Source organism: Lytechinus variegatus, chromosome 1 (assembly GCF_018143015.1).
Source record: "Lytechinus variegatus isolate NC3 chromosome 1, Lvar_3.0, whole genome shotgun sequence".
In the NCBI taxonomy this organism is placed as follows: Eukaryota; Metazoa; Echinodermata; class Echinoidea; order Temnopleuroida; family Toxopneustidae; genus Lytechinus; species Lytechinus variegatus.
This window is the reverse complement of record NC_054740.1, coordinates 73241421-73268260: the sequence shown is the minus strand read 5'-3', so window position 1 is coordinate 73268260 and position 26840 is coordinate 73241421. Positions and strand designations below refer to the sequence as shown.

At 37.0% G+C, this 26840-nt stretch overlaps 1 protein-coding gene across 1 annotated transcript in view; it reads left to right on the top strand.

Moving 5' to 3' along the window:
- Window positions 1–26599, top strand: part of LOC121422391 (armadillo repeat-containing protein 8-like) — a 33693-nt gene extending 7094 nt beyond the window's left edge. Inside the window, exons 3-20 of the mRNA XM_041617402.1 lie at window positions 970–1041; window positions 9103–9245; window positions 9819–9919; window positions 10967–11059; window positions 11503–11583; window positions 12288–12363; window positions 15004–15094; window positions 15771–15831; window positions 16971–17159; window positions 17648–17740; window positions 17998–18080; window positions 18727–18808; window positions 19159–19248; window positions 19747–19989; window positions 20588–20683; window positions 21489–21584; window positions 22687–22853; window positions 23547–26599. Coding sequence (XP_041473336.1) covers window positions 970–1041; window positions 9103–9245; window positions 9819–9919; window positions 10967–11059; window positions 11503–11583; window positions 12288–12363; window positions 15004–15094; window positions 15771–15831; window positions 16971–17159; window positions 17648–17740; window positions 17998–18080; window positions 18727–18808; window positions 19159–19248; window positions 19747–19989; window positions 20588–20683; window positions 21489–21584; window positions 22687–22853; window positions 23547–23580 — 1891 coding nt within the window. The 3' untranslated portion in view covers window positions 23581–26599. The remainder of the gene's footprint in view (window positions 1–969; window positions 1042–9102; window positions 9246–9818; window positions 9920–10966; window positions 11060–11502; window positions 11584–12287; window positions 12364–15003; window positions 15095–15770; window positions 15832–16970; window positions 17160–17647; window positions 17741–17997; window positions 18081–18726; window positions 18809–19158; window positions 19249–19746; window positions 19990–20587; window positions 20684–21488; window positions 21585–22686; window positions 22854–23546) is intronic.
- Window positions 26600–26840: the final 241 nt, after the last annotated feature.

Sequence of the window (26840 nt, the reverse complement as noted above, 5' to 3'; positions counted from 1 at the left end):
CTAAAAAAGAGTTAAAAGCATCTACAATCTCAAGGATCTTGTACCAGGTATATGAGCAATACTTGTCTCTGCTATGCTTTATTGTGAATCCCCCCCCTCCCACCTTTGGCATTTACATGTGTAATTGTTTAAAAGTGAAGGTTTAAGGTTCAGGGAAATGATTTTCTTACAATAACGTACCCAGGTTCCAATTGAACAAGAAAGGCCAACTGAAATTTGTCACATTTTTTAAATAAACAAAAGGGACAAAAAAGACAAAAGCCTGTATTCTGAACTCAGGTTTTAAATTAAACCCTGTTTTAAAGTTGTTGTCTAAGTACATGTATGGTAAGCCAATATAGGCACAAATCCTTTATTAACTATACACATCCAATTTATTAACTCATTTGACTCTGTAATTGTTCAGAATTGTCTGTGAATGATAGCTGAGGAATTTTTCTTCATTATGAAAGCAAAAGGAAACAAAATATTAAATATAAGAAATATACAATCTAAACAATATTTTGAATTTTTGGTTCCCCATAACATTAGCACAGAGTTAGACCATGGTCTAAGTTAAACCCAACTTCAGACTACAGGCCTTTGTCTATTCAATGTTAATACTGAAATTAATTTATTCAACTACTTATTTTTCTGGTTGCAAGCAATCCTTTACACCGTATGATTTGGACAGATGTTTAGGGTTCAGTTTTGCACCTTTATTCTACATGCATAATAGCGCAATGTGATATTTCCTGATCTGGGCTCAGTAAAACAAAGATTAGCGATCAATCGTTAAATGAACTGACAAATCAATATCAATGTTACACGCGCATTAGGTTTTAAAGTGCTGACCAGAGACCAATCAGTGCGGTCCTTTCGTATTTGCGATTTATCGCAAACCTTTGTGTTACGGAGCCCTGCTTTCTTTCATTTTAGCTTTTGATGGCATTTGCTAATGTTTCATTATTTCATCTGTTTCTTTTGCAGACTAATGAAGAATGTGATAATTGGAAGTAACAAACAAAAGACCAACTTGATGCTATGTGGCGCTGTTGACAGGTACGGTAGTATAATGGCAATCAGTTGTCCCAATTTATTAAAGTTGTCCAGTACCACTTTCATAGTGAAGGCGAAGTGGAGTTACTCCGGAGTAACTCCGGGTTTAGTTGATCCGCTTGTACTGCGGACCGACTTTAAACCCCCTTTCATATTGGCAAGCACCGCAGCGGTGTATCCGAAGTCGTTGCCATGGTTTCCAAGCGAGTTTGCGCCATACGTGTGGCAAGATCACAGCAATAAGCGCATACCGCATTTCCCGGTGCGGAGTAACTCCGTTTGTAACCCTCTTCTCGAAGTGGGTTGAGTACTCAGCTTTTAATCCGGATCGAACTAATCTCAGAATTTTCATACTGCCCTCCAAAGTGGAGTAACTCCTCCTGGACTCCGGACTAACTCCACTTCGGCTCTCACTATAAAAGGGGTACAGTTGAACCAGAATATGTTTGATTCCCAATGATGCAAAAGTGAATGGGAAAGGAGAATTAGATGAGGAACTGGGAGAAGGGGAAGGAGGAGGAGAAGAGGGAAGGGAAGAGGAAAAATATTGAGGAGCGGAAATTGCTTTGTGGGAGCTAAACTTTAAAAAAAAAGAGATAATTTAAAAATTCAGCTGTTCAACTTCAAACTTGACTCTGTTTTTTTTTCCTATATGGCAGGGCGCGACAAACCCGCTTGCCCGCTTGCCCGGGGCAAGTGAAAATGACGTGCGGGCAAGCACCTCTCAAAGTCAATTGCCCGATCGGGCAAGTGGTTGTTGTGTCTTTTTTTTTCTGTACCGTACCTCGTTTTTCCATAAATCATCAAAAATCCACACTCAAAATCATGAATAAGCCTTAATAGCTTAAAAAAAGCGAGTAGCGCAGTTTCAAATTCCGAAATTGCGTTATTTTTTCTGTACCACGTAAAAAACCAGGTATGAAAAAAATCAACGCAATGGCCGGGAAACAGTTGAATGTAGTATAGCGGTCCATTATGACTACCACCATGTGCAATTTCTAATGCACATTTTCCCCCTTCCGATATTAGTCTACAAATGTAGACCCACATCTGCTGTGTGTGTACCTCAGCTGATTCAACGAGTCTGCATAGCAGACTAGGTCTACTGAGGCTGCAGAAGTGGGTCTACAACTTCTTTGTGCCACATCCACGAAACGTGGATGTGAGGCGGAGCTTGCTGAAACCCTCCGTTGCCAGTAGATGCCATGATTGACAGCAGATTTGTGGAAGTAGGGGCAAGAGAGGGATTAGGATCCAGCTGCATTTATGACCATTTCTTATCTTGTGGAATGTATACACATAGGGCCATTCTCTTTCACATTCTGGGCTTGCTACATGTATATAGGTCCATGTCTATAGGCCTACATACATGGGTAGATAAATATGTGTTTATATACTTTGAAATATCAAGGAGTTAGAGGTGATATCTCCTTGGAAATATCTTCTATAACAGTCAATGCAGAGAGGAACGTGTATACAGAATATGAATATGTAGAAGATCACCCCCGTCATGTAATTGGGCCTAATAAGTAACATAAAAATAAACATTGCCCTTTCTTTCTTCTTTTTCGTTCTCCTTTTTGCCCTTTGATTCTTCTTGATTTTTTTCTTTTCCTCTTTCTTTATTCTCTTCTGTTTTCTTTCTTTTTTTTTCTCTTCTTCTTTTCCTGTGACCCCCTTTCTTTCTTTTTCTTTCTTTCTTTCATTCATTAATTCATTCATTCATTCACTCTTTCCTTCCTTTCTCTTTCCATTTTTTCTTTTTCTCTCTCTCTCTTTTACTCTTTCATTCTTTCCTTTCCTTCTTTCTTATGTTTATTTTTGTTTTTCTTTCACTTGCTCTCTCATTCTTCTTCCCTTCCTTAAATATCCTGTTTTTAAAATGATGTATCTTTATCATTTCTACATTATAGTGGAACCGATTGATTAACAACCGTTTTCTAAGATAAGAAACTATGTAAGCAATGACTTGTTCTCCTCTTAATTTCTTCCCCTTCCTTTCTTTCTTTCTTTCTTTCTTTCTTCTGTTTTCTTTTATTTCTTTCCCTGTCCCCTTGTCTTTTTCTCTTCTTTTCCTTATAAATTAAGTCTTGTTTGCCCTGCCATTAACATTTGGCTTCACATTTTCTTTATACATGTAATTCTATTCTTTCGACTTAAATGTTTTCTGTCTTCATTAAGCCTATTGTGAATGTGTTGATGTTCTGTTTTATGGCTAATATCAAATAAAGATAAATTGTATACATATTTCTTGAGATGAGATATAGACATCGCCATTGCACATGAAATACAGAGGCCGTGGAAGCAAGCTAGGGGGGGGGGGACCCAGATCCAAAGCCGTGTACATAATCGTAAAAATGACCATATATATGATTGTGATTTTTTTTCGTCATAAGCCCCACTTTGAAAACCATTCTACGGCCCCTGAAATATACACTGTTCATCACATCAGAATCATAGAAACTTGTCGATATTCTATTCTGAAAAAACAGACAATTTAGATATTTGGAATTCATAAAAGTGTTATTATCTTATTCCGTATCTAATATAAGAGCGTGAAACTTGTTGATATTGCGGCCTGAAAACTTGACATTTTAAAGCACATTGTATTATGAATAGAATGCACGGATAATATTTTTAACAATTCATGCAAACGCAAATCGCAAGCCGACTCTAAGTTTTTACATGTTTTATGAAATCCCATAAAAAGGGGATTTTAAGTAGTGTGTAATAGAATTAATATACAGGTATACTGGACCTACCAATCAAAAATGCTAGCGCAGAGCGCTAGCTCATATGCCTACTTTTTCACAATCAGACACCTCAGAAGGGATATTTTGAAACTTGAATGTAATACACAAAGACAATATGTACAGTACTTGACAAATTACATAATGCGAACGCACAGCGAAAGCTGAAAATGTTGATATTCACTCCATAAAACGGACATTTTACAAAGCACTTATGAAAAAAAATCATTTGTAAAACAAAATAATGAAAGCTCGATGTCCGAACTGAAATAAGATATGTATCTCATCGAACAGGCAATGTCAGCGCGAAGCGGGAGCGAAAATTTTACATAATTTTGTTATTTTCCCGGAGTTCCCCTGACCTTATCTTATTCTCTTGTCTTTCTTCTCTTTTTTTTTTCTTCTTCCTCTCTTCTCCCTTCTTTTTCTTTTTTATTTCCTTCTTTTAGTTCTGCCAATATAGGGGGGGGGGGGCGGACACTTCGGGCCCACCCTGGATCCGCCTATGAAATGATATAAATAGCATACACTACAGCCAATAAACTGGTAAGCACATATATGTAACAGACAACAAAGATCTGACCTTTCCACAATTCAAATCCAACAAATTAATATTTGGAAACAAAATAATTATCCTTCAAACCAATGGGGCACATACATGTAAGCAGTTTGCACTAGTAAATAAAGCATCAAGGCATATACATGTACCTCTCGGGCATAACTATATGCAACTTTCACATCTTTGGCATCGACATTGCATGTGTTGACAAAGCTAATTGTTTTCATATTCAGTTCATTCAGCATTGGCTGATTTAAATCACTATGATGATTATTATTTTCAAATCATTGATTTAAAGGTCATATCCACCCCAGAAAAAAAAGTTTAATTGAATAAAATAGAGAAAAATCAAACAAGAATAACGCTGGAAACTACATCAAAATTGGCTGTAAAATAGAATAGTAATATCATCTTAAAGTTTCACTTATTTTTCACAAACCGGTGGGTGTTAAGCTGTTCGTATATAAGAGCGACTTTAAGAATGATTGGTGATCCTTTTCTTGTGGTAAATTGTATATATATCGGCGATGATTTATCGCGTAAGAAAGGATCATTAGTCATTCTTAAAGGTCAAGTCCACCTCAGAAAAATGTTGATTTGAATCAATAGAGAAAAATCAGACATGCACAATGCTGAAGATTTCATCAAAATCGGATTTAAAAATAGAAAGTTATGACATTTCAAAGTTTCGCTTATTTTTAACAAAATAGTTATATGAACGAGCCAGTGTTACATCCAAATGAGAGAGTCGATGATGTCACTCACTCACTATTTCTTTTGTTTTTTATTGTTTGAATTATACAATATTTCAATTTTTACGAATTTGATGATTAGGACCTCCTTGCCTGAAGCACAAAATGTTAGAATAATGGAATTCCATGTGTTCAGGGAGGAATGAAACTTCATTTCACATGACAATAACTATTTTGTTAAAAATAAGCGAAACTTTGAAATGTCATAACCTTCTTATTTTACATTTGATTTTGATGACATTTTCAGCACTATATGCTAGTTTGATTTTTCAGTATTTATTCAGCATTTTCCCATTTTCCTGGGTGGTCTTGAACTTTAAGAAACTGTCCTTATGATATTAATAAGCAAGAACTCACAATATTTATGTATAAGTACAAGCAGAGGTTGCTACCCATGTAGTTTTCAGATCTTTTTTCAATACAGTAATCAAAGTTCATAACCATAATGCCCTTTCTTCCAATAAATTTCATTTATCAGGTCTAGTCACGAAGCTGGGTTATGTAGGTCCCAAACAATGGAATGAGATTCCCCAAATAATAACTAATTCACAATTTTTATCTCCCTTTAGAAAACAGTATACAAATTTTCTAGGAAATGATTATTAATTCTCACAGTTGATATCAATCATATACTTGTACTGTATAGACTACCCATGTAGTTTTCAGATCTTTTTTCAATACAGTAATCAAAGTTCATAACCATAATGCCCGTTCTTCCAATAAATTTCATTTATCAGGTCTAGTCACGAAGCTGGGTTATGTAGGTCCCAAACAATGGAATGAGGTTCCCCAAATAATAACTAATTCACAATTTTTATCTCCCTTTAGAAAACAGTATACAAATTTTCTAGGAAATGATTATTAATTCTCACAGTTGATATCAATGCATTCTTGTACTGTATAGACCCCTCAACTCCTGTTCTTTGTAATGTGTTGTTGTTTTTTTCTCCTTTTTCCTGCACTATAATGATATGAGATTTTGTTTTGTATTGATGTTGTGTTTTTACTATGATTTGGTTATCCAGCCTCACAGGTTTCTTAATATTACCTTCATGGGAAGCCACGCAATTTATTTTTTATTATATAATCGCATTATTTGATGTTTCCTTGTATTTTCATCCTATTTGTGAAATAAAGATTGAATTGAATGAGTTTGATATGATGAAAAGTGTTTGATAATACCATAATACCATAGAGCTATCCACTACCATGTACAGATCTACACAATAATAATATGAATGTATTGGTTTGGGCCATGGAGCCATACATGCAGCTGCTCAGTGGAATGTCATGTGAACACTGTCTGATGGCCTGAGCCAGGGTATTATATAATAACCCTGCTCATGGCTCTGTGGTTAAAGTAGGGGATTATCTATATTCCTCAGGGGTCCTAAAATTTGGTTGATAGACAGATGAAGTTATCCAATGAAAGCTCTCTGAAATTTTGGGTGGGTGGGACTTATTTTGACCGTGGGATTTCCAAAGAAGAAGCAGACTCTGAAATGGCTCGCCTCGCTCGCCCTTTCATGCTAGTTTGCTTCGCAAACCAGTAGCAGATCCCACCTCACGAGCCATTCAGAGTCTGCATAGCAGACTATTCCGATATCACAATTCTGTGATAAATAATTAGAATTACACAGGAAATAAATCACAGAGTCTAGTAACCTCGCATTGGTGAGTTGTCATGTCATTCGGCTTTGCTTTTCAAAACGGCCTATTAACATCCAAAATAACTTGCCGTATTTGTTAATTATCACTTAAAATTCATTTGTTTCCCTTTTTGAGGGGATGAGGTAAATATCAGACAATAAATCATCAAACAAAGCTCCATCTATTTTACAAGGCCGGCGGGAGGCTCACACACGTGCGCATACTAGCTAGCCAGTCTGAGCTCTGTCTCTCTGCCAGAGCTCTGGGGGACAATTCGCTCAGTAAAGGCCTCAATGATGGTGATTTTCTGTTTCAGACAGAGTTTACATTTCGGGTATATTATTCAAAACTTCCAATAAAGTTTGATGATTTCTTCATTGTCATGTATATTTAAGTTATTAATGAATACATTCTCACCAAATTTAGACTCGCCCATAGAGAAATGCAATTTTCGTAAACTAGAAGTCTGCGTTTTCAAAGATTTTCAGGAAAAGTTAGGGTATGTGGGCCTTTATTACATGGCCGAGTACAGGTTATTGTACTGGAATAGGCGAAGTAGAAATTAGATATTGAATTCATTTATATCAAAGTTCAACTCACAGTCACACCCACACAAACAGTGAAAAAAATTACTTAAAAATCATACAATATTAAACTATGTTACTAATAATTCATTAATAAGTGAACAGGTATTCCTCAAAATAGAAAAAAAAAGGAGCATGTGAAAACATGTAGATAAAATTATTGACCGAGTGGAACATCATAAAATGATGAAGAAAAGACTTGATGGTTTCCAACTAATTTTTTTTTTTTAATCAAGGAAATATGGAAAATAAATGACCATTTCATGGATTTAAAGATGCAAAATGTGAAATTTTAGCCACTCCACTTTTGATGATAAAATAATTTTTTCCGAGTCAATAAAGAGCTGAGCATTTTTCACTGGTTTTCTTTATAGTTTCCAACTACGGTATTAAAATGAAAGCAATTCTAAGGAAATATGTTACACAGGTAGGCATTTCATGGATTTAAAAATGCAAAACATGAAATTTTAGCAACTTTTGTTGAAGGGTTTTTTAAAACCTTAAATACCCATAAAATATCGATTTTTTTTCTCCAAAATAAACGTAAAGATTCGGGCCTACGTTGCTGAAAATATCCTTTTCAATGTGTGTTCTTTTATACTGGACATGATTCTCAATTGTTATTTTGTATACCTTAATAAAAATATGAGTAGTGCCATCATAATGAAAAAATTATTTAAAAATTGGGCAAGCAGTTTTTTCTATTGGGCGAGCAAATTTTTTCATCACTTGCCCAACAGGGCAAGTGACAAAAAAAATTTGTAGAGGCCTGTATATTTAGATTTGGCAGGTCCAACGTTGCAGAAGTAGTGAATACATGTACATGTGCATAGAGGATCAATGGTATCAAAATCTGGAAATGCTTTTTCCCTACATGATGACACAGTGACTGCAACACAATTAATGCTATTAGATTATATTTGGGGGGAAAATGCTTTGTATACTTTGCATTTCAGCTTTCTCATGATATTGAAATGCAAATTTTGACCTTTCACACTCTATGAATGAAATCAATCTATGGCAGTGGGGTTAACCATATATTTCTTAACTTGTGCACCTTCTTCAATGCCTCTTATGACTCCCACAAACATAAAGATTTTTAATTGTAAAAGAGCCTGTCTGAGAGTGATTGCATATTATCTATATGTTAGGAAAAGAATTTGAAACCTAAAACTTTTTTCAGCTTGCAAAACAGGATTTTCCTGTAGTGTAATCAATATATTTTTTTCCAAGTATGGTATCATGCCTTCTTTACCCATAGACAACTTGTACTAGATAAGCTATTCATTCATCTGTTTAAAACATGCGATAGTTTTACATGAATTACAGAGATTACATGCTTATCTGATTAAAGAACAAAATAATTATTCCAGCTTTTAAGTAGCAGAATGACTTTGTATGAATTTTCACTCCTTATTCACTTTTACCTCCTAGCAAATACCATTTTCTATCCAGGGTAATAGTCTATAAAGTTAAAGGTAACATTAGCCAGCACGGACTTGGCCTCGGCTGAATCTACATGTATAGGAGAGAAATTTGTAATAGTTTATTTATTTCCATTCAACAATAATAATAATAATGATAATAACTTGGTTACTCGTGTCACATTTTGATATAATGCCCCTATGCTCTTCCAAATGACTTGGAAATATTATTTTCTCCAGTGGCTTTGTGTTTTCTGGCTGCAATTCTATCCCTGCTCTTGTCTATAAAGCTACAAACACTTCATGAAAATTGCAATGTCTGTTTCTCCTTCTGTCTTTCTTCAGAATCCATTACATAATGACGAGTGAAGGTGTGTCCCCAGAGATCCTGGTAGAGAGTGCTGTATTACTGGGTAGCTTTGCTAAGGGAACAGTGGACAATAAGAGAGAGCTCATGGACAGGCGTATCCTAGCTGTCATGCTTCAAGGTGAAACACTTATCAAAATTTTATTTATTTTTGTTATTAATGTTGTCAGTATTATTATTATTATTACTAGCCGTAGTAGTAGTATTATCAAAAACATTGATTTCTTTATTTATTTCATTAGAAATCCTGAATATCTTTTTGGATGTTGTATCACAAAGCATAATTGAAAGATATTTGTTTATGCATTAAGGATGGTATACATGTATAATTGCTTTATAAAATCACACATACACTGTAGGACCATCGTATTCAGAACTGGCTCCTGTTCAGAGCTGACTATGCTTTAGTTGAGCTTGCTCTATTTGTATTTTTTAAACATTTTGTAATCCAGAAGGTCTTGATTTTATATTGATTGTATACAGTTCAGTGACAGATCTAGAAGGGTTAGATTCAATACCTTTTGCAGGTCATATAGTTTGTGCTCAATAATGAGCAGCCTCCTCAAAAGCTTTGTGCCCAATCCAGCTAGATCTGCCACTAATATGATGGCAGATCTTTGAGAAGAAAACATTTTTTTGTGTTACTACTGAATTTTTGCACACCTTTTTAATTTTATCGTATACATTTCCTTAGGTCTAGGTAGCGATAACATTGAGTTTGTGGAAGCTTGTTTACGGTTTCTTAGGACCATTCTGACCAGCTCGATAGCCCCAGTTGATGATCTAGTATTTGAGGTATGTTCAGCGCAATGGTTCTATGAATCTCATGTACAAACAAAATGTCAAAATCTGACTACTTATATACCAGAATTAAAAAAAAAAACTCTGTCAAGGAGAGTATTAGCAGAGGGCAGGGACACCAGGGAAGGGGGAGGTGGCAGGTTAGATGACTCCTTCTATATTTCAAGTGATCAAAAACATTCTAAAATTCAGAGAGAAAATAAAAATCAGAAGATAGAGGGAGAAAGAAGTGTGCATTCAATCTAAGCAGTCAATTGAGATTGTGATATCAATCTCATTTTTAAATGCAGGAGTTATGATATTAAACTGCTTGAACTCCTGTCAGAGGGAGAATTATGCTGACAGTAAAGTTATTCAACCTGTGCTGTGAAATGGAATTCAACCTTGGTCATGATATGTTGTGACAAGAGAAAAATAAGGAAAGCAGATCAGTGAAAGATTGAAAAAAATCAGACAAGCAATAAGAAAGTTATGGCTGTTTTACAATTGAGATCTCTAGGACTCAGATTGGCAACTGGATAAATGATTTCGATAAGTGGGAGAGACGTCTTTCCCATAGGCCATATACTTTATCAGGGATTTGCCATTTTCTCTCGATTTCCCCCAGGGGCAGTAATCGATGTATAGCCAAGTTCAAATTTTTTGTTTTTTTGTTCTCATGAAAGAAAAAATAATAATTTGATTTATGTTTTTTTTACATTTTATGTATTGGAGTAAATGCAAGATTAGTCTTTACCTTACACCGCTATGTCATTACCAATGTGGCCAATTTAAAATCTCAATGAATATCAATTTGTACAACTTTTGGAAATTCATAAATTTCTTATTATTTGTCTGATATTCAAACTTTCACCCCTACACTTGTCTGATTTTCTGTTTCCTGTGAAAAAAATTAGAACTTTTTATTTGATTTGGATTACCCTTTAATGCAGCATCTACATGTACAGTGTGAATCTCTTACATGATTGTCCTTTTTGACATATGATACGGCAATATTTTGTGTGATTTGAAATTAAATATACAATTTATTTTCTTTACTAGGATGCTTCAGTAATACCACGCCTGATACATCTCCTACCAAAGACATTATGTTCTCAGGAATGTGTGGCTCATATTCTATCACAATGCTGTAAGGTAAAGAGTTTTATGATCTCATACTTTTACCAGCATTTTTTTAGCTGATTGATAAGAAAATATTAATTGAACAAAGTATCATTGTAAAATGAATTGGGAAAGGTGAAATGGTTGAGACATTGAAAACATTTTGTCCATGAAGTATAATACAAATAACTGGAATATGGATGGTGACATGAAATTTTCAATTTTTTTCCAGATTTTTTAACAAGATATTACACATATTTCCAGAAATCTATATCCAATTTGGAAATTTTTATTCAACTTGAGTATAAATGTGATGAATATCGATTATTTGACCGATAACTCTTCCAATAATCACATTTCCTGAGTTGGGTTTTCGGCTCAATAAACTTTAAAAATGTAGAAGAAATTCAATAGATCACCTGAACACTTACATACATCATTGTTTCCTTTATGCCATTTTGATCCCCCCCATATAGACCACTAAACAGCAAGATACATTGTACCAGCAGGGAGCAGTTGATGCTCTTGCTCCCTTGCTTTGCTCAGAAATCAACAAGGTAATTTGAGACAGACCTTAATTTCACAATCATAGTTCATTATTTATTTATTCATTTATTCATTTATCCATCCACCCATCCATCATCCATCTATCCATCCATCCATTCACTCTCACTCACTCATCCCACACCATCCAGCCACCACCCTCCACCCACCCATCCACCCACCCATCCATCCATCCATCCACCCACATACCATTCCATCCATCCACCCACCCATCCATCCACCCACCCACCCACCCACTTACCCACCCACCCATCCACTCACCCACCCACCCACCCATCCATCCACCCCCCTATTCATCCATCCATCCACCCACCCACCTATCCATCCACACACCCACCCATCCACCCACCCATCCATTTATCTATCCACCAACCCACCCATCCATCCACCCACCCACTTACCCACCCATCCATTCATCCATCCACCCACCCATCCATCCACCCACCCACTCATCCACCCACCCATCCACCCACCCACCCACCCATCCATCCATTCATTCAGAATGCAAGAAATCCTTTGGAGGTTGAATTAGTTAATGATGATTGACCATAATTTTTTAGTATTGTTTGATATCGTTCATTTTTTCAGTACCGGTAACTTGGAGAGAATGTTCAAATAGTGTATTGTCTGTATCATATGCCTTTTTGTTTTTCAAGGAAAGAGATTCATCTGATATCTTGTGATTTTTGTTTTTTAGATTAGACTCCCTGCACTCCAGTGTCTAGCTGCTCTCAGCTATCAGAATCGGTTTGTCTCCTTTGAAATATCATCTGGCAAGTATACAGAAAACATTATCTTTCCTTAAGTGAACGACTAGCAGGTATTGCTGTTATATGTGTGAATGTATGCGAGTTAAAACAGAATATAAAAATATATTTCCTTATGTCAATTACTAAGATCTAGCAGAATGTTTAATCCATTCATGAAAGGAATGCCTAAATAATGTAATATATTGTTGGGGAGGTGCATTGATTGAAAGTGTGGATAAGTCTTCTTGGGTGGTATTGTTAGCACCTTTTTTTCATTAGCCCATCTGGCCTGAAAGGGAGATGAGCTTATGCTATGACATGTTGTATGTTGAGTAGAAGAAATAACCAGTTGTCTCACGATGTAGCAAACGTAGTAGGAAAGCGACGTTTCGTCTGCAAGCTGCTAGACTTCGTCAGGCAATGAGCAAAGACGCTGCTGCGCACGGGTTATATAGCGTCGGGAGCTATTGTCTGGCTCCACTCGGGCGTGAGCCGCGCTGTGATTGGCCGGAGCCGCTGGCCAATCAGGGTCCGCGCTGGTGCTTGGTGCCCGCTCGGGCGTGCACCGCGCGCTGTGATTGGCCGATGCAGCCGGCCAATCAGCGTCCGCGCTGGTGTCAGGCACCCGCTGGTGCGGGCGCCGCGCGCTGTGAACTGTGGATGCAGTATGCCGTCGGATGGTAGGTAACCATTCATCAGGGATCTCAATGCCGCTGTCCCTGTTGATATTGCTCGGATGCAAACGGATCTGGATCGCTTCTTAATGCGCCGCGTATACCAATGCTTATCATTAGCGATGCAGCTGACCTCATCCCAGTTAGGTAGATGATCGGAGTCCCAAGCATGTTCTGCAACAGCAGAGCTATCGGTGCGCCTAAGCCGAACATCACGGCGATGTTCCTTCATGCGTTCCCCCACAGGTCTACCAGTCTCACCGATGTAGACTTTGTCGCAGGTCGAGCAAGGGATCTTATAAACAACCCCATCGCGTCTGTCGGGGATCGGGCGGTCTTTCGGACGGACCAGCTGGCTGCGGATGCTATCGGACTTAAATATAACTCGGATGCCATGCCTCTCCAAGCGCCGGCGGAGAAGATGCGCGATACCATCAACAAACGGGATTACTAATTGCGCAAGCTGTTCGGACGGGGCGCTCTTCTTCTTAGCGACGCGGTTAACGAAAGAGCGCGGGTAACCGTTAGAAATAAGAGCCGAGGTGATGTGTTGCTTCTCTGTAGCTGTGCAATGGGGCTTAGTAACGATGCGTGAAGCTCTGTCGTAAAGACATTTCACTACCCCGCGCTTAACGGACTTCGGGTGATGCGAAGTCCGTTAAGCGCGGGGTAGTGAAATGTCTTTACGACAGAGCTTCACGCATCGTTACTAAGCCCCATTGCACAGCTACAGAGAAGCAACACATCACCTCGGCTCTTATTTCTAACGGTTACCCGCGCTCTTTCGTTAACCGCGTCGCTAAGAAGAAGAGCGCCCCGTCCGAACAGCTTGCGCAATTTAAATCCGCTATAGTAATCCCGTTTGTTGATGGTATCGCGCATCTTCTCCGCCGGCGCTTGGAGAGGCATGGCATCCGAGTTATATTTAAGTCCGATAGCATCCGCAGCCAGCTGGTCCGTCCGAAAGACCGCCCGATCCCCGACAGACGCGATGGGGTTGTTTATAAGATCCCTTGCTCGACCTGCGACAAAGTCTACATCGGTGAGACTGGTAGACCTGTGGGGGAACGCATGAAGGAACATCGCCGTGATGTTCGGCTTAGGCGCACCGATAGCTCTGCTGTTGCAGAACATGCTTGGGACTCCGATCATCTACCTAACTGGGATGAGGTCAGCTGCATCGCTAATGATAAGCATTGGTATACGCGGCGCATTAAGGAAGCGATCCAGATCCGTTTGCATCCGAGCAATATCAACAGGGACAGCGGCATTGAGATCCCTGATGAATGGTTACCTACCATCCGACGGCATACTGCATCCACAGTTCACAGCGCGCGGCGCCCGCACCAGCGGGTGCCTGACACCAGCGCGGACGCTGATTGGCCGGCTGCATCGGCCAATCACAGCGCGCGGTGCACGCCCGAGCGGGCACCAAGCACCAGCGCGGACCCTGATTGGCCAGCGGCTCCGGCCAATCACAGCGCGGCTCACGCCCGAGTGGAGCCAGACAATAGCTCCCGACGCTATATAACCCGTGCGCAGCAGCGTCTTTGCTCATTGCCTGACGAAGTCTAGCAGCTTGCAGACGAAACGTCGCTTTCCTACTACGTTTGCTACATCGTGAGACAACTGGTTATTTCTTCTACTCAATCCTTCACCACGATGAACCTCTTCCACATCATGTTGTATGTTGTTTGTTGACTGTTGTCCATCACTAGCCTGAACACATTAGCAGGTCCATCACCAGCCAGAACACATTAGCAGTTCACATCAGGTATTCCAAGCAGTGCACATTAAATGCATGATGCTCTTACCAAGCAACAACCAGTGCAATCAATCCTTGTCCCAAACAACAAGATCCAAGTGAATGGATGCTCATGGCCAGCCATCTTCAGTCTCTTGGCACACTAAAAAAAGACATACATATAGTCTGAAGACAGTATGAAAATGGTTGTTGAATGAATGATATCATGCTTTATTCTCTCTCCAGCCAAGTACAACAGAGAAGATATGTCAACATTACTGAGCCGACTTTTAGCCAGGGACCTTCCTGTCAATATACAGCTTACAGCAGCCAAATGGTAACAAAAAAATCTTTGTGTTAAATTACCCTAGTTGTCTTTAACACATAAAACAGACAATGCATCAGAATTCAGGAAGAATATAATTACATAAATTTCTTTAAAATACTCCTCTTTGATGGGGTTAATTAAATCTAAATCGGATACCTGTTAATGGTATCGTGCTATGTTTCTGCAAAGTGACAGTTGCATCTACATACATATGAAACCCATATTAATCATGAATAAACAGGTTTTTGGTATTATTTTTTCATTGTCTGTATGTTTTGTCCATGACTTCGAAGAAAAGGTTACATAAAATCTTGAACCCCATGATTAACAATGTGAAATTACATGAATGTCAGATGTTAAAACTAGTTTGAAAATGAAGATGTCCTCATCACTAACCAGATATCAGTCTTCTAAGATTTGATACACTGAAGGTTTCAGCCCCAAATATAAATAAAGAATGCCATCTGATTAGCAGAAATATATTTTACTCATTCTGACATACTCCAGGGTCACTGGATGCTATACTTAGTTTTGTAACAACAGCAAATGTTGAAAAGTGGTCAAATAAAGTAAGGTCTATATTGAGATTACCAATCGTGAGTGGATTTCTAAAATTCATTTTGAATGATTACTATTTATTTTTTTCATTTATTTTTTTCATGTTGCTCTTTTTCTCTTGGTGTAGTTTATGTTATTTATGTAGAGCTGGTGCAATAAGTTCAAGGTGCCCTCTAATTGTGCAAAGGGTAAGTAATTCTCATCATCACCTTCATTTTTCTCCCACCTCCTCTCTCTCTCTTCTTCTTTTGCCCCCCTTCCCCCTCCTTTGACTGGCCATTGATCTTACCATTGAATGTTGTCTTTCTAATCAACCTGGAATAGGTATAATATAATTTGTGTCTGTGTTCTGTTTACTAGCTCTTCATAAGAAATGAATGTATAAATACATTTAATCACAGCTTAACACTTGTGCACATCATTTGAAAGATGTAAGTGTATTGATATTTGGTCGTTAGAATCCATTGGATGGACAGCCCAACTGTAAGCTTCGAAATACCTTCATTATGTCCATTTTCATCAGTATGACTGCATGCAGCCACTGTGTTGTTTCATAAACTTGCCCCGTTGAAAAAATATTGAAGATCAAGCCAAAATGGGTATTACACTAGGGGTGCGTTTCCTAAAGATGTTCGTAAGTTAAGAGGGACTTATTAACGACTGGTTAACCCTTCTTACGCGCTAAATCATCGCCAGCGAACATTTTGGTATATGCCATTACCGCAAGAAAGCATCACCAGTCGTTCTTTAAGTTGCTCTTTAACTTACGAACAGCTTTATTAAACACCCACCGGATGAAATGTAGACCAACTTGGCTTTAGCCCATGTGGTATTAGACTCTCTGAAAAGTAGACCTGGGGGGTGTTTCACAAAGATTTAAGTATGACTTAGGTCGCACTTAAATGCCGACGCGTATCTGAAATGCAACGCGCAATCTTATTGATCAACACGCAGTAGTGCGCGTCCTATTTTCATGATCTGACCAATGCTGTCAAGCCTTTTATACCTTGCGCAACTAGGCACTTAAGTGCGACTCTAAGTCATACTTCAATCTTTGTGAAACACCCCCTGACTTCTTTTAAACCAAGAGAATATAAACTAACAAAGTGAGATTAGACAACATGGGGTGACACTTAATGGGTATTATACAAAGCAGGTTGTAGGTGACCGTTTAATATGGGCTGTCCTGTTTTATCAACATCCTTGTTTGGAAGCAAAACACAGATAAGACAATGAGTTATGAATCAAAAGGGATTGGACATGGTTGAATGAAACCAATTGGTTGATCATTTGGAATCTCCATTGTTTTTTGTTTTTTTCATCACAGGTTCTCCCTAGCCTTGCCAGAATGTGTAAGAAGGATAGATCAGTGGAGGAAAGAGTAGAGGCAGCAGAGACATTGGCCTTTCTTATTGAAGAAGATGTATCCCTACAGGTATCTGCTAGCATTACAGACCATCTCATCCCCACCATTGCTCTCTTTCTCAAGTATTCACCTAGCCACTCGTCAAACAAGGTATGTACTTGCTGATCATATCTCATTGCTAGAAATTACTCATAACTAAATTGAAAGGGAATTAATATAGTTACTTTATTGATTCATGGAAAAATAAATACATTTTTTAACATTATGTCTATTTTCCATTTCCAACATTTACAGTTTGTTTTGTACATTTTGATATACAGATATAAGTAATAAAAGATGTAGCGAATTTGTACTTGTAAAATGTAATCATATTAACATGAGTTGCATTTGCCTTGTTGAGAGATGCACAAGGGATTTTTTTACACTATTTCATTATGAGATAGTGCAGAAGGAAAGGGAGATTGTTTTTAAATGGTGTAATCATCTATGTGACACATAATCTGCATGAAAATTTTTGAAAGCGTAGTGTTGCTTGAGATTAGGAGGAGGGAAGAAAGCCCCTAGCATCAGGGTAGAGCCTGTCAGGAATAATGGTTACTCAAGTTGCTCTTTTTTTTGTAATCTGAATAACTGTGCAGGAACATGGTATTCACACTCAGGCTGAATTGAGGCAAGCCGCTTTCAAAGTATTTGCATCATTAGGGGCAAATGTAGAGGAGATCAGAAAAAAGGTGAGTATGATACTTTTACCAGTGTGTATGTTTGTGTATCAGGATTTAACGAAACAGTCTTTTATCGACACTGCGAAAATGATCTCCATGTGTCTGAAAATACATTTATGTAATGTACATGTTTATCCATGTCAATGAACAAATTATTTGAATGGATTGATGAATAGAAAAATAAGTAAGTGAATGGATGAATGAATGGTGGAAGAAATGAATGATCAGTTTGTCTAATTGTCTTTGAAAATATACCCTTTTTTCAGATCATTGAAACAGATAACTTAATGGATACCATGGAGAAGTCCATCGAAGAAGAAAATCTGAAGGTTCAGCTAGCTTCAGCAAGGTAATAAAATAATTTGTTTTGTGTAGTTTTGCCACAGTTTGATTAGTCAACATGTCCAGACCCTAATTGAAACTTATGGGTCAACATATGGGTCTGGATAAAAATCTGGCAAAAGCTATGAATTGCTAAGTCAATTCCTGGGTTGGAGAAGCTAGTATGATACCAAATCTTAATTCCTCTATTGAAGGCTGAAAATCCAGACCATTATAGTGAGTTTTGAAAATTGGTAATGCCTGACATCCTCATGGCTTACAAAATGTTTCAAACATTGCTATAATAAACTCTATGATTTAGTGATGATAATGATATCTATAAATTACACAGGTGCATGCCTGAACCCCACTCCAGTGGTGATAACTTAAAAAAAATGAGTGTCCCCCCTACTGGATGTTAACTCTGATCCTTGACTGAATAAACTAGGCATTTTGGTGCGCTCCCCTAATCCAAGCTACCTGGGGAGATTCAAATTAATGATGAGTTTTGAGGTTCGAGCTGTTATCTTGTCTTTCGGATGGTGACATTTAAGGTCTTTGCAGATGCCATTGTCAATAAACATGTCTGATTGATACGTGTCTTGATAATACACCAACCATATTTGCATACTGGTAATCTCATTAACTTTTTTTTCCTTTTCGTTATTTCCTAGATGTTTACACAGTCTCTCAAGATCTGTTCAGCAATTGAGAACAAGTTTCCAAGATCACATTGTATGGAAGCCCCTTGTTGATGTAAGTTTGAATGTTATTGTAAATGATTGATATCTAATGAGATGCACTGCTTGAAAAATCTCCTTTACCTCTGCATTGTGAAACTCACTTATTTGACTTACAGTTCTATCCTGTACAAGTAAAGCTGCAACCAAATAATCGAGTAAAGCTGCAACCAAATAATCAAGTAATGAGTGATAAATTGATTAAAAGATAAAAATCATTAAGTATCACAACTGTAACGTAATCCAAGAAAATGACCAGCAGATGTATACGTATGTGAAAATGATTATAACTACATTTTTATTGCTTTGTACTTTTCTCTGCTGTGTATCACTAACTCTAGTCTCTCTCCGTATTTTCTATTTCAGCTATTGCAACATGAGAGTGCCGATGAGCTGATGATTGTGGCATCTTCAACACTGTGTAATTTACTGCTGGAATTCTCACCCAGTAAAGATGTGAGTTAACTTTTTTTTGGGGGGGGGGGCATTTCCTAAAGATTTGATAACATGAAGAAAAAAAAGCAATTCGAGTTACCTGACTGAAATATGTTTGAAGAATTTGTGCAAGGGATGACATAATGCATTTCCCATATTCAGACTGATGTACATGTAGTGAATGTTTAATTAAATAAATAGTTATATTCACTGAAAAATTTGTTCTGAACCAATCAGATGAAAGGATTTCAGTAGCTTCTAACAGTTATCGGTGAAAATCACTATTCTCCCATGATGTAGCATATTCAGGTGAGATGATGCAACATGTTCTTCAGAGAAGATCTTCATTTCAATCACAATAATTGTCCCTATTCTTGTACATTTCCCCTCTGGCATATTGGTCTTTCTATACAATCCTTCAGTTGCATGTACATGACTCTTTATTGGTGTATTGTCAGCAACAGTAGAATTGCACCTATGCAAATGGTTATTATTTTGTTCATATTTATTTCATTCCAGAAAATTGTTCAAGCGGGTGCAATCGACATACTTTGTAAGCTGACGACCAACTCCAACGCCTCACTGCGTCTGAACGGTATCTGGGGCCTGATGAACATGGCATTCCAAGCAGACGAGAATATCAAGACTAATATCCTTGAAAAGATGGGTACCGACCAGCTCTTTCGATTGCTCATTGACACCAATGTTGACATCCTGATGAAGACCCTGGGTCTACTGAGAAACCTTTTGTCGACCAGACTTGTGAGTTTGTATGAAACATTTCTCAAAGGGTTTGTTTATACATATACATGGTATGACAAAACCTTGCAACATTTGCTTTTTATTTTTGTGCAAATCAGTGAATGTGAGAGACCCCCCACCACCCCCTCCCCCCAAAAAAAAAATCAAAGTAAAATGTTGTCTGACAGGAGGCATGTTTTTAAACCGTCTAATGTGAAATCTGTGGACCAATAAATTTGTTTGGGAGTTAATGGTTATATTATGTCATGTTAGCATATCTGCAGTTTTGGAGAAAAAGACCCCTCATATACTTGCAGGTTGTCACACCTTGTTTGAATGGTAGGAACTTTAATACAGGAACGTGTCATGTCAGAACTCCAGAGATGCCAGTCTTCAGGCTTTTGCCTGATTTCAGGCTCTGACAACTTATCGTTTCAGGCTTTTTCAGGATTTATGTTGTACAGTACATATGGGCTTTTAACATGTGCTATTATTCAAATTCTTATTCAATGGGTTTCAGATTTGATAATCCTTTCCTGCACACAATATGTGCACATTCTATACTCCTAGGGATATAATTGATATTGATTTTAACTTTCAACCCCTTTCTCTCTCTCAGCACATAGATAACATCATGTTGACCCACAGCTCACAGATCATGACAGCTGTTATCATGATCCTAGAAGGCAACCATCCACCCCAGGTCAAGGAACAGGTAGGTTCACATTCCCCTACATTCACACCATCCTCCCAGTGGAAATAGCTGTCATTCAAGATTGTCTGACCGACTGCTTACACTTGTATCCACCTGCCCCCCCCCCTCCAATGTAAGTGGAGACAAAAACGTTTTCATCATAGCGTGGTATTGTGACGAATGGCTGCTCAGAGAACAGTCTGAATCTATGCAAACAATCATTTTCATATGAAGGATGGCAGACATACTGTTTCTTTTATTAGGCTTTTCTTATTCAGACAGAATACTGTAGTGTCTATCCTTGGAACAAGTCAAAAGAATGCTGTACAAAAATTCCAAACAATACATTAATGTTAAAAATAAATTATGAAATGGAATAAAAGAGAAGTTTCATCATTCTCCCATTTACCATCTCCCATGCTTTGGTCCCGAAACGTAAGCTCTCAATCATTTTCAAAAGGAGCTAATTTAACAGAATTATGAATGCTTAAGTCCTTTCCATATTCATGCAAGTCATGAATGGCACATCCAATTACATCAACTGCATTCTATTACCGGTACTTGTAATTGCAAGCTTGACTCCCCTCTCATTCGATATTCTGCCCCCCTATCATCTTGACCATGGAAGGGGGGATGGGAATAAAGATGCACTGCTCATACTTAGAAAGTTATTTTTCGATTAATCTACTAAGTACTTTGCTTGAGATAACTTGAGTTAGGATCTGTAGAGAATATTTATAACATTCAAATCAACATGTTCAACAGGTTATTCCATTCCAAAAATATCTTCATTGCTATCATCATCTTATTTTCTTGTATTCTTTAGACATTGTGCATACTTGCAAACATAGCAGACGGGACTTCGGCAAAGGAAGTGATTATGTCGAATGAAGATATCCTCAAGAAACTTACTTGTTACATGGTGAGTAGGAGTATTATGTCTATAGAGGAATCGTATATTATTTTTATATCTCTTATTAGTGTTTTAACCTGTGAACTCCTCAATCCTTGAATTCCCATAGGCTTTGTACTGGGATCAGCTGCTTCCTGCTAGGCATTGTGAACAGAAAATGAATAACAATGATAAAAAATATAATTTTGATAACTCCTTTCAAAATATTGATAAAAATCGATTTTAGGTGGATTTTCACAACAGAGGATGAAGTCCATGAATGGGTGTGGGGAAAATTAGTTGAAAGTCATTTATATAACAAAAATTGAAATCCCATCTTGGGAGCATAGAGATAAACAGTTGTCACAGATAATATATACCCGTAAATATCATCATCATTTACATAAAAGATAGCTGAATAGATGACTGGGTAATTTCATGTAAATATAATGACCCAATTTTATATAAAACAGTCAAAATAATGCATTAAACTTGTAAATCTTGTTATTGTGTAATAGCACCCAGATGTTGGAAATATGCATTAATGATAATAATAGCCAATTTTTAAATAGCGCTTTTCCCAGAGTGGCCCAAAGCGCTTTACAGCATATTATTACTCCGGTCATTGGATTCATTTCAATCTCGACGAAAAGTGCTTAATTTCCACTCCCTGGGGAGCATTCCTTGCATTTCATCGCAGCCACATAATGGCACTGGCAAATTCAAACATACAATATCTTTCGCATCCTACGGGGTACCCATTTAGCACCAGGGTCGAGAGTGGCAAAGTGTGGATTAATGTTTTACCAAAGGACGCCAGACCAAGGTGGGATTCAAACACACGACCCTCTGTTTACAATGCGAGAGTCAGAACCACTACACCACGGCTCTTCCATGCATTTCATTCTTGTGTCTGTATATTCGAAACCTAAAAAAATAGTAAAGAGTAAGGAGATTGTCTATTCTTCAGAAAAATAGTAATAGAATTTGAGTAAAATATTAGCACAAACTACACAAATTTTACATTTAAAACCACACAAATTTTACATTTAAAACCTTGACCTATATTCCATGCAAGAATTAAAAACATCTGGCTTATATTAAGTGTTTGTGATCTGTGGTATGTATACAGAGACATGACAATGTGAGGCTTCAGATCGCATCAGTGTACTGTATCAACAATCTTGTGTGGAACCAAGAGGATGGAGCGACTGAGAGGCAATCTAAACTCAAGGAATATGGGATACAGAAACAGTTACAGTCCCTACTCAATGCCAGTGATACTGTCCTCTTTGACAAGTAAGTTGAACAGCGGATCTAAATTGGGGCATAGTCAAGTCGGAAATTTTCTCTGATTTCCATGGTGTTACTTATCAGCATTCAAATGGATGTCGGGAACTGAAAATATACTGTATATATTTTTTAAATTTCAATAAAAATCAAGGATTTTCAACAACTAAAATCTATATTGTAGATACTAACAAACATTGAATTCAGAATCAGTCAGTGGTGACATAAAACTAAGGAAATAGCATTATCATATCATATTTTCTTAATTTCTTGCCCAAATTAATTGACGTCTATGAATTGTCCCTAAATGGAGACGCAATATCATTTAGGTTCGCTACATAAAACTTACAATTTTTTATTAGTAAGCATCTGGTAGAGGGTATTATGTATGTATAGATTTGATTGTTGAAATAGGCAAGTCTTACATGACCTCCTCACTGTCTTTGAATTCTGACAGAGCCTTGTTTGACATTGACAAGGGTTTAGTTTTGATAGAAATACCACACATTTGAAAATAGCAAGGTTATGAGAATGTACATTCAAATGAGATGTAACTATTGGTAAGAGTTTTATTCTTAACATTGTTATGCTCTAGTCTCATGAATGGATGTCAACTCTCCATGCTTCAATGAGGATTGTAAAATATTGGCTGAACAATGATTGGACCCGTTTTCACAAAAAACACTTTCTTATCATTGACAGGGTCAAGATGGCATTGCAGCAGTTTTCATCATAATGGATTCCTGTGATTGGAAGGAGAATCTAACTTTTTCATGCGCCATTGGCTGAAAGGACTCATAACGGCAATGTGGCAATGATGATAGTAATCTTTTCTTGGATATTTGAAAAACACATTATCCACCAAAGACAATGTTCCAGATGCTTCAGTGTTACCCCAGCTTAGCTTGGCACTTGATATCAATGCTCACAGCATTCAAGAAATTGCTTCCCGATGGTGCCCATTCAGATCTGGATGGAGAGTCTAAAATGTTGATAAGCATCTTGCCAAAAGACACACTAAAAAGATCTTCTGTGGGCTTTGGACCTGGGACCTCATGGTTCACAGTGTGAGGAATTACCCCCAGATGGGGACTGTCTACAAAAGAGGAAAATTGCACCATGGGGTCCTCTCATAGACTACTGTGCTATATACTAGTCTTGATACATAGACCCTTTTGTAAAGTGCTTAGAAATATATATTGTGAAGTTTTGTCTGTATCATGCTGGACATTTGATATTTATCTTATAATGGGAGTTATGAAAAGCAATCTCCAATAAATTTTCTTCTAGCAGCATACAGCGGTATTAATGTTGTAAAGAGTAAAGTTCACAAAATGCCATCATTGGTTGGATATTCTATTAGGTGTATATTCTAAGACTACAAGTCATAATAAAGTGTCTCTTTCTGTGTAAGGAACTGTTGAGCAGTTCAGGACTGAAGCTGCTATTCAATATGAATATGGCATATTACCTCAAACATCTACATAGACGTATTAGTACAATGGCAAAATATTTATATGGTTTGTGAGGTATGACCTGCTAATGTTATTGCTTTCCACTGTACTACACTTGAACTTAGAAATCTTGTTTAGATGCAACCATTTCTTTCAAAGTAAGGCATTTTGTATATGAATATGTGCACTGCCACACATTGGCCTTATGAACTGATATCATAATAACATCCCAGATGAAGACTTGATGTGTGCTTGTTAATGTTACACAATCACTTTTCATATACATGGCACAACAGAACGTTCTGTAAAATGGATTTTGAATGGACTAAAAAAAAGTATTTGGACAATTTCTCCGTCTGTACTTCAAACCATGAACTGCTCAAGCTGTAATTATTTGAGAGCAGTAGAGCTTTTCATATCAACAGAGACAAAAGATATAGGGAAGTCACAGGTACATATTTATGGAATTGCCCATTTAAATGTGTAAAACACCTCTAAAATGCATTGAGTAAAATGTTTTTATTTGAGTAAGACTCTTCAGTTGTAAAGGGCTTGATATATATATTTTAATTGATCTTGATGTCAGGTAACTTCTGATTAAAACAAAATCTGTGATCGACTGAAAGGATTTTTAGAGAAACTGGTAATCAATAGTAAGTCATTGTCGCTTCCAAAGATTATTCATATGTCTAGTAATTGATTGATCCGTTTCTGACATGAGGAAGTATACATGTAGATTGTATATAGAATCTATTGATTAAGTATTTGCATTTAATTGCAATTGGTTTCCTTGAGCAACCAATTTGAAGTAATGAGGACTGAATTTGAGAAATATATGGATTCTGTGTGTACCAGTATTATTTATTTTTAATAAGACATTGCCTTTTCTAGAACTCTGCTTATAAGGAAATCTAATTTCTGCTTTAGATTATTGCTATACGTGACTGAATCGTACTGTGCCGCTGATCTGTATGGAAATAAATCTCTTTTCTATGTAATTATGTGAGTATGGAGATAAAGCTTGATATGTAATTAGCCGATATGAATGTGAATTTCTATCTAAAAACCTTTCGGTCAGTTATTCTGAGTTTTAAGATTTTTATGAGCTTTGTAAAAGCAAATACTCTACAAAGACTGCAAGCCCGCTGAAACTTGAGGTCATCCGGAAGTAAACATGGTCTCAACGAAACTCTTTGAACTTGTTTTGTGTTCTACAACTTGAAAGTTTTGAAGTACAGGTACAAGTATACATAAAAATAACTTAGATTGACTAAATGTTTATTTTTGAAGCGCAAATAACAGTTAGTTTTGCGAAGTTTTTTTTTCATGGTGATTGATTCTTGGTTTTGAGGTGGATTGCCACATATATGACACCATATATGTGTCACCTTAAGTTGTTCCTGTCCAACTGCACTCTTTAAAATTGAGGGCAAGTTCAACAGAAAAGTTTGAATTGTCAGAGCTTAACTGCATTCAAGTTAGAAGGTTTTGGACAAAGATTTTGCCCATAATATTATTTTAAAGACAAATTAATGTAGCAGCCATATTCACTGATATTATGAGAAAGTCTGAAAAACCAAGTTTAATTGTCACTTTCATCATGCCCGAGAATGAGATTTGGTGCAATGTCATAAAGTGGACTTTGTAAAATCATGAAATCTAAGCTGAAAACTGATCACTCTGAAGATCACCAAACAGAGATTAGCCCATATAAGACAGTTTATTACCGTTGCCTGGAAAAAAAAAACACTTGACATTTGGTCAGAATGCCATGCTCATTTTGCTAATTTCTCAGCAATTGCACAGTTTCTTGCTGAATCCTTTGATTTTTTTTATTTATACATACAGACAGTTGGGTGGTCATTTTAAAGGATTCTTTGAAAAATAACTTTGTCATTGTTACCACAACTGGTATTTGTCTTTTAAGAGAGTACGTCTGATTTACATGTATTCATACACAAATGCAACTCAATGATGGTTTTCATATAATGTGTATGGGCTAATGGGATTCCTCGATTTTTCCCTGTAAAAGATCAATGGAATTGTTTGATTAATGCTTATTAAATTCTCATCATTTTGTGATGGAAACCAATGTCCAAACATTTTAAGAACTCTTTGCCTGTTTAATATTGTTATTTCTGTGTGTATGCTGTAGATATATATTTTGTTGACATTTATGGAGAATTGAGATGCCGCCACCACCACTTAGAATCAAGACACTGTTATAGTCCCATACCAAATTTGAAGATGAGTGATATCTCTGATTTAAAGAAAATGAATGAGAAAAAAATAAACTTACAACACTGGCAAAAAAAAAAATCAGTTGCATTGTCCCCATCCCCTTCATCATCATCATAATTGTCATAATCATTATTCTCATTTTAAATTGTAATGAAAAATTATCACTTTTTGTATTGGAAAGTATGTTTATTTATTTATTTTTCTTCAAGCAAAAAAAAAAAATAGGTGAGAGTTTGAACAATGCCAGATTAAATTGACACTATGACACAAAACATTCATAAATACAGGGATTTTAATTTGG